Genomic DNA, 8,754 nt, shown 5'->3' on the forward strand with positions numbered 1-8,754 from the left:
CCAACCTCCTGATGTGATGAAACAGCTGCTTTTGCTTCTTTTCCAGGAATAGAAGAGAAAGAGAAGGAAAGAAAGGCAAAAAACAAAGGCAAGATGGTAGAGGAGATCCAGAATTGGCCTAAAGCTGAACCCCAGAGGGGAAGCAATACTGTCCGGTCCTTACAGACGGTGTTGGCATAGAGTAGTTAAGTTAAAGCTTTAGTTCCTAGGTGCATAAGTATAAAAATAAACGTATGAGTTATTATACTTGCATAACCTCCGGGTCTGCAACAAATACTCCAATCATAATAGATATAATTTGGCTTATAGAGGGATAAGCTAGCATACGTTTCATGTTTGCTTATTTGAGTAACGGCAATTTTGTTTTTTAATATTATGTTAGAAGTGGCCAATAATCCTACTACCATATGCCACTTGTTAGGGAAATGTAGGAAAATTAAGCCAAAGAATCACTTAAGGAGCTGCTACTTTAGAAGTAACAAAAAAAAAAAGCAACGATTGGTGTAGGAGAGTCAGAGTCGAAAAGGAGATTTTCGATCTTTCCGCTCATTTAGAACCGTACATGAAATTAAAACTTTACACGGTGTTTTAGTTATTTTCTCCGGATGCAAGAGTTGAACTTGCAACCCATGGATTAACAGTCCACTGCTCTACCGACTGAGCTAATCCGAAACAAGAATGGGAACCCCGCTACGTAGTTATTATAAAACATTACTAAGCCATTGTTGAAATTTTGGCTATTGTATTGGCAAAATTGTTGTTTCAGTATTAATGGTTGACATGAAGCAAATGAGGCTAAGGAATCTTGGCGATAGTTACCTAGATAACATTCATTTATGTATACTACTATAATGCCATCGTGATATGCTCAAGCCAGAGTTGTTCTTTTTTGTTTAATTACTACATAGAAATCTATTTCATTGCTAATTAATAGCAATATTAATGCAATAACATTTGGGTGCATAGCTCAGTTGGTAGAGCATTGGGCTTTTAATCTAATGGTCGCAGGTTCAAGTCCTGCTACACCCAGACTTGATACTTATAGTAATGTAATGATTATGTTTGTTTGTGTGCAAAAAAGATCACTCCGCTTCGGCCTGGTTGTGTTAAAGGGGCCATCTATAGTGGCTAGGTTGTGCAGTTAAATTGCCCCTTGCATCCACTTGTAGCCTTAACATCATCCATTTGAAAGCACGCTTGCTAAACTGCCGCCGACCGGAGGGGAAAGCTGGCTTGCTTGCTTTCCTTAGTGATAGATAGAGAAATCATTGGGCCTGACCTCGTAGTCGTAGTGCTATTGTTGGTTCCCCTTCTGCGCCATACCGAGCCAATCACAACGCATTGTAATGGTATAGTGGAATAATCTTTAAAATGCAAGGCAAAATCATAAACTTTGAAAAAACGACAGAAAAGAAGAAAAAACACCCAATCCTTGGGCTGTGCTTGAGGGTTCTAAAAGGAAGTATTTCCCTCTGGAACTGGCGTATCGTAAACTGGAGGGACTTTTTGTAAAGGGAACTGCACTAGTTTTTATGCCATCATACTTGTCTTTCCCTGGTTCTTTAGATTTAAGCAAGTCACCTATTCTTAGTTGTGCGGGCATCCGGGTTTTTAATTGCAGTTTTATATGAAATTCACTTTTTATGCCCAAACTATACCATTCTTTCTCTAAGGCGTGACCCTTCGAGCTTGAATGGACCCAATTGGCCTCTAGATCCTTATTGATTCAATCTACGACCCTTTCTTTTTTTGTTTTGAGATTATTGTCTTTATTTCATAGTAAAGACTTAAATTATAAGTTTATGGTTAAACTTTTCACGCAAGCGAAGCAAAATGAACTTTAAAGCGAATAGATTAAATAAAGGATGGCGTTGTCGAAAGGTAAGACAAAGATTCTTGCCGTTCTTTTTTGACAATTTCTTTTCGCTACTTCGAAATTAACCGAAAGGGCAAAGCCCTTCTCTACCTGGCTACAATGGCTCGCTTTTCCCTGAGTGCATTGCTGGCTTGTTCAAAGGTAAGCTAGAGCAGAGCGATCTTGAAGGCCCACAGTCCTTGCCTATTAGCGTAATATGGGTAAGGTTACCGGATCATTGATTGTCTAGCCTTTGCATCGTTTCATTTCGTAGCCAAAGCGGCCTAGGATTATTGATTGCAGGGCCTGGCGCGAATGGGCAAAAAAGCGGGCTCTATACGCGAGTCGGCGCTCACTAACGAGGCCTTGTGCTCAACAGGGCCACTGGGTTGTGGGGCAAGGGACGACCCAACCAAGCGTAAGGTTACGGACCGAAGTAAACTTGTTAGCCGGCTCCCGTTGTGCCTGGCCCTGTACTACACATCCTTTTCGTTTCTGCATACATTGTCACCTATCCTGTTCGCGGCTTCGATGAATCGTAGATTCAATCCACAACAGCCATTCCATCTACGCAGAGTTTCAAGCCCGTAGACGTTAGCCAACGCTCATTTTTCGGATCAAAAAGGCTGAATCTCAGCTTAATCACCACCTTTCGGGATTCTTTGAAGTGAGTTCAAAGGCTTGGATAGGCCATTTGGTTTATGTAGCTATTCCCGAAGCGAAGGGCGGACATGTTAGATGGAACGACTTATTAACTACCGCTTCGCATCCCCAGGGATTAGGACCCTTTTTTTTGGGTCAGTGGAGCGTTTATGCACAAAATCCCGACTCCAACACTCATTTGTTCAATAGCACTGTACGGGGTGGAAACATCTATTCTAACTTTTTTAAGTTAGCATTTGCAGACTCAAAGTTTGTGGTTAACTGACATTGCTTATCACTACTTGGCAATAGCCGTTGTGTTTGTAATTGCTGGCCAGTAGTACATGACTAACAAAGGTATTGGATATAGCATGAAGGAAATTTTAGATGCTTCTATTTCCCCAGGAGGCAGGTTGGGACGTGGACACAAGGGACTTTACAATACGATGAAGAATTCCCTTCACTTTCAATTGGGACTCACTTTAGCTGTTTTGAAGGTCATCACTTCCCTCGTTGCGCAATATTTGTATTTCCTACCCACTTATGCTTTCATAGCACAGGATTTTACAACCCAAGCCGCGCGGGCTATATACACATCACTAATACATTGCCGGATTTATTATGGCAAAAGCTAAAACGGAGCCATCTGTTTTTTCAGAGATTACGATTTTAAACAAAATAGAGATAATGTCTTAGCAAGAATGCTAGAGCACAAAGAAGCAATAATATCTTACTTAAGTTAGGCTAGCTTCTTTTTGGGGTTTCATACGTTAGGTCTTTCTGTTTACAACGACGTCATATTGGCCTTTTCTTTAGAACTCCGGGAAAACAGATTCTAATTGAACCTGTATTTTCTCAGTGGATCCAATTGGCTCCTAGTAAAGCTTCGTATGGTTTTGACGTGCTTTTATCTTCTAAGATAGTCCGGCAAGTAATGTAATGCCAGTCGGAGCTTGTGGTTACCTGGTTGGTTAGATGCTGTTAACAGCAACAGCAACAGCAATTCATTATTTTTTACGATTAGTCTTGGGGATTTTTTAGTGAACTATGCCATTGCTTCAGGCTTATACACAACTACGTTAATTTTGATAAAAGGACGGATAAAAAAGAATTTGATTACAGCTTTCCGTTACTGTCTTTAAAATTCCTCGTATTCTAGGCACTCTCTATAACCCTTCCCTACTACGATTGCACAATACAATAACTTTTAGGATTGTTGGGTACCTGCCTTTCAAGAGCTGCAGCGACCTAGTTGCAATTGATGCGGTGAGCTCGACTAGTGCTTTTCTAACGCTATTGCCGGCCCTACTGTTGATGCGCGAGATAATTACTTTGGGGTTCATTGAGCTGGAAATCCCCACCGACATATGCAGTGCAACGAGTCAATTTAATCGAAGCAGAGCTTCACTCAGTTTAAGAGCAGCTCCCTTCGATCCAAAGCAAGGCTTAATAAATGCATTGCAAATGGACGGTTTTATTCAATTTAATCGAAGCAGAGCTTCCTTCAATCTAATAGGAGCTTCCTTCGGTCCAAAGTAAGGCTTTAAGTCTCCTTTGGGGTCCTATAAAGCAATATACTATTACCCCTACTATGCAGTATTTACTACTTAGGGCTATTCAAGGATTGTCAACATGGGAGGCTAAGGAAGGGTGTCCCATCCCACGTAGAGCCATGTATCACACTGCTAAGATTAGTATCATCTATTATCGGATTAAGACCCTCCATAATGGCAGGGTAATGTAAGAAAGCCTCTTTACCTTTGACAGCCTGTAGAGATTTTTCTATATTTTCCATGCTTTCATTTGCCTGCAAGCCACATAATACAAATGCAGAGCCAGTGGCTTAGTTAATCTCACTAGAATTGCACTTAGTGATGAGTCATCAATAATGTGGCCATTGTCTGCAGTGGTGTGTACATTGCACGGTCTACTGCTGGTTTGTAAGTTGGTGACAGGGCCGCTGTACGCTTGGCCCAGGCTTAAAGCATTTATGCTTGCTGACACCACATTTAAAAAGGATAGCATCTGACACATAAGCAAAATTGAGGCTTTGGCTTTTTAACAGAAAATCGATTCAATGGCAAAGACTTTCAAGGCTCGATAGAACAGGCTGCTATAAGACTGGCAACCCAACCTACTTAACTCAAGGGTTAGAGTATCGTTTTCATACGGCGAGAGTCATTGGTTCAAATCCAATAGTAGGTAACACTTCTTAGATACCGCGATTACTAGACTAAATCGGTATTAATTCGGTACCTAATATAATAAGAGAAGTTTCACGGTATATAAGACATGTTGCACGCATAGAACCGTAATATGTACTAGTATATAGGATTTTTGCGTGCGCTAGATCGAAAAGGGCTAAACGATGATTGAAGCTTATAATTTGGCTTTAGCTTTGTTGTTGTTGTTTCTAATGTAGCTATTGATGTATAAGGTGTCTTAGCAGTATCCCTGTCATCGTAAAGTTCTATTTGCTACAGAACGAATCACTTTCTTCTTCTTGGGGAGTGCACCTAGTCTAGCAAGCGCATGCCATGGATGGGCATAGTGATTAGTTTTCCTCTAAGCGATCTTAGGCGATGACCTTGTCATAGCTGATCGTAGGGTCGCTTAGCCATATGCTTAAGCGCCTAGCATTGGCTCGGCGAAGTATCTTATGTTTTGGAAGAGGTCGTTTGAGTTTGCCTTGCAGTGGGGTGGGGTGTGTACTGCTAAAGTGTCTAAGAGCTCTCGACTCCAGCTCATTACATGTTCACTTTACCTTTTTTTTGAACCGCCACCTATAATGCATGAAACTACTCTTAGCCTCAAAACCTCAAAAAATCCAACTTCATCTCTCTCCATTTTTGTGAGGCAGATAAATTGTTAGGTGCCAACGATGTTAATCATGTTGATGTGCATGTCATATATATATATATATAGAATGTTAAAGGCAATTGCACTTCTAGATCATAATCATGTAACATGCTATCATCCCCGAAAAATGAACAAAGGAGAAACTTAGATGGCCACATCACTTTTATATCGATCGATAGGAAAAGAATCCATTGCATACAATTAATTGATTCGTTTTAGGTGTGCTTTTCTAGGAAAAACGAAGTGGCACAGGCTCACATGGTTACTCATTGAGCACATAAATTTATTCACATCCAACGTAATAATAGGTGGGTTTCATTCAATTCAAAAGTTGGTGCTCATTACGAGGTATCTTAGGAGATCCCTCCTATGAACTCGAAAGGTCAAGTGGGTGGATTGTCCCATGTAGCACGAGGCAAGCAAGATGCAGTAAATTGGGGAGGTGGATGGCCACTTCTAGCGGCAAGGCGAGCATAGGAAGCAGTCGACTCAAGAGGGTGCGCTCCCTGGCAACACATTGGGCAGGGGAGGAACTTCGAGAGAGGGGACTCCCAGACCCACAACAACCTGGCTCGACATGGTGATTTTAATAACCCAACACATGACGCAAGGATGCCCTTTACCATGGCTCCATGCATGGCAATTATTGTACTACCTTTCTTTCTGCAAGGGCTCACAAACCCCCCATAGCATGACAATTTTACAACCCGTCATCACAGGATGTGACGAGGTCGCTCTATGTGGATGGCTACATGCACATCAATTGTTATACTATCTACTAGGGTGGCGAGCACAACCTCCAAGTAGATAATGTGGTGAAATCCGGAATGGAGCTAGTAAGTTCTAATGTTCAATGGAAAATGACTTCGAAATTTCAATTCGATCAATAGACAATTAAAAGAAGTTAGCAAGAATCCATTCCCCCCTAGTAGACACGAAGTAACACCATTGCAAGCATTTAATAAGGGGCAGTGAGACACCATTAACGGTCGAGGTTTATGAGCCATGTCTCGAACAGGGCTAGAAAAATACATTTTTCCTAACCGAACAAAATAAGGGGAAACTTCAACTTCCCCGGTTTTTAGGTCATAATTTGAAGCTTTTGCCGGTAATTGCACTGAAACTTGTGTAAATTTGCCGTTTTTCTGAAAGGCAGGCTCAAAATTGGACCGGGATTTTATAATTTCAGCCGGTTAAAATACATTAGACCCCGGTTTTTTTCTAACACTGGTCTCGAAGCAAACTACACCCAGGCAACGCAAAAATCAAGGAACTACAAAGTCCCCTCTCCCCCCTTTTGACCCGGATGACCTCATGTCCCAGGATTTGTGTCACAAGGCCTAACCACGTAACCCGCGGGGCACATCATATACCCTCCCTAATCGTAATGATACTATACTGTGAGCCTCTCCTTTTCATCTCTCCTCTCACAGTCCCAAACTAAAATAAAGCGCACTACGTAACAGCTTCAATATGAGGAGAAAAAAAACACAACTTGACACCCGAGCACTGCGCTTTATATGGACACAAAAAGAAAATCGTTTAGACTTTCCACGTTCATGTGTCTTTTCACTTATGCATTTAAGATGTTTGTTTTGAAAGTTTTTCCTTGAGTTTGAGTTTGAGAGGCCCTGATCTCTCTCGCACACTGTAAACATGGTATGACTCAGGGTAATTAATGTAGAGATCATGAATGAACCATACTGTAAAATGAACATTTTGCCGTGTAGGAATTTAATGACAAGAGTAAGTACTAAGAGGTAAGAGCTCTCAGAGCAGACGAAGCACGCCAGAGGCCAGAGATTTGAGGAGAGAGGGAGAGACGGATGTGGGGCCGAAGAGCCATTCCTGCACTCCCCTCGCTACATTCTCATTCCCCACCTCCACCTTCCAGCTGCCTGCCCCTGCCCCATCCACCTCGTTGCCCACTACTACGCTCACCTGCGCCATCATTCATGTACAATATACACAACAAACATCATATACACGCAAAACACACGCACAATCTTATTGTCGAAGCTCCTTCACATACCTGCAAGCGTGATGGCGTAGGCCAATACAGGAAAATGGAGGAGCCTTGTGTCAACCAGGCCTTCTTCTGGAAGAATTCCACCAGAGAATCCAAGGCTTCCTCCTCCTCCTCCTCATATAAATCTGCATATGCCAAGCGGTCGCGCACGCTCGACTGCAGCGGAGTTACAAACTGGCTTCCTTTCACCTCCTTGATTATCACCAGCCTTGCCAGCTTCTCTACCGGAGCTGCACTCTCACGCGCCGACTCCATTCGTTAGCTCTTCACTCATATCGATCTACATGTATACATTAATAAGCCATGAGGAGGCGTAGCTACCTTTGCAGAAGCTTGGAAAGAAGGCACTGTCCTCTGCCGTCAGTTCCCCTTCACTCTTGCCTTTCCATTCCTTGAAGTGCTGGCCCAAGTCGGCTTCGGCGTACACTCCTATGCCGTAGAATTTGATTTGCAAGTAATGTATTTCCGTGTCATAAATCCCTGCAGGCAGTAGCGTACGCACATTCACTAGTCCGCTTCTTAGATCGCTGCAGCATTTAATATTTAAGTGGAGTTAAATGCTACCGTTTCCCAGAAGCAGCAGCTTCCTGGAGCTGGAGGAGGTGGAAGACATGGTTGTGGGGAAGCTCGCGCCTTCGAAGACCACACATTCCGATTCCGATTCCGATTCCGAGCCCACTGTCATGACACGGGCGCAAATCAGGGCATGGCAACAACACATCAATTTCCATTTATTTAACTACTTACTTGGCGTTGGCGTCGCAGGCAAGACGTCGGAGAAAAGTTCAAGCACGCTCCGTGCTCTCTTCCGTTGGTAGGACGATCCCTCTTGTGGGCTAGGGCAACAGAAGAGTTGGAGGTGAAACTCTGAAAGAACTACAGGCAGGCATTTGGAGCGGCGTTGCTTTAGGCAAGGCTATTGAGAGCCAGAGTAGTAAACGCAATCCTCGTGTGGAGGCGAGGTACCCGTCTTCTGCCACTCCACGTTTGCGGCAACCGGGCAAGCCTCAAGGTTTGGTTCACATGGGAGAGGATTCTGACAGAGTTCGGGAAAAGTGCGCCTCAGCTTAGCGTTGAGTTGGGGGGGGCAAGAAGGAGAAAATAATACATGGAAAATAGTGTACTTTTGCAAAACTACTGGCTAGTATTGCAAAATTTCCGGTTCAGATTTGTCTTGGAGGGATTTTTGTATGTTTGTGAAAATGATATTTCTCGAACATTGGAGAGGAAACATCAGGGAGTCTTGCTTGGTGGGCCTTGCTATACAACATCTATAGCATATAGCACGACATATACAAATTGACATTTAGCATCTAGCATTGAAAAGAACAAGAGCATGAATACTTTTTGTCAAGGACGGCACTGCATG

The 8,754-nt window shown here is 42.8% G+C and overlaps 1 protein-coding gene and 1 non-coding gene across 2 annotated transcripts; one reads left to right on the forward strand and one right to left on the reverse strand.

Moving 5' to 3' along the window:
* The first annotated feature begins 956 nt into the window (after nt 1-956).
* TRNAK-UUU (transfer RNA lysine (anticodon UUU)) lies at nt 957-1,029 on the forward strand. The gene has a single exon. It is a non-coding gene; the product is annotated as a tRNA-Lys (tRNA).
* Nucleotides 1,030-7,046: 6,017 nt separating this feature from the next.
* Nucleotides 7,047-8,300, reverse strand: LOC147431908 (chalcone isomerase-like protein 2). Its single transcript, XM_086494358.1, has 5 exons — nt 8,133-8,300; nt 7,950-8,063; nt 7,707-7,865; nt 7,389-7,615; nt 7,047-7,297 (listed from the first exon to the last, which is right to left on the reverse strand). Coding segments are annotated over exons 1-5 (672 nt in total). The 5' UTR covers nt 8,134-8,300; the 3' UTR covers nt 7,047-7,126.
* Between the last annotated feature and the right edge of the window lie 454 nt (nt 8,301-8,754).

The sequence above is a fragment of the Adiantum capillus-veneris genome, chromosome 21 (assembly GCF_014529385.1).
Source record: "Adiantum capillus-veneris isolate H3 chromosome 21, ASM1452938v2, whole genome shotgun sequence".
NCBI classification, from domain to species: domain Eukaryota; kingdom Viridiplantae; phylum Streptophyta; class Polypodiopsida; order Polypodiales; family Pteridaceae; genus Adiantum; species Adiantum capillus-veneris.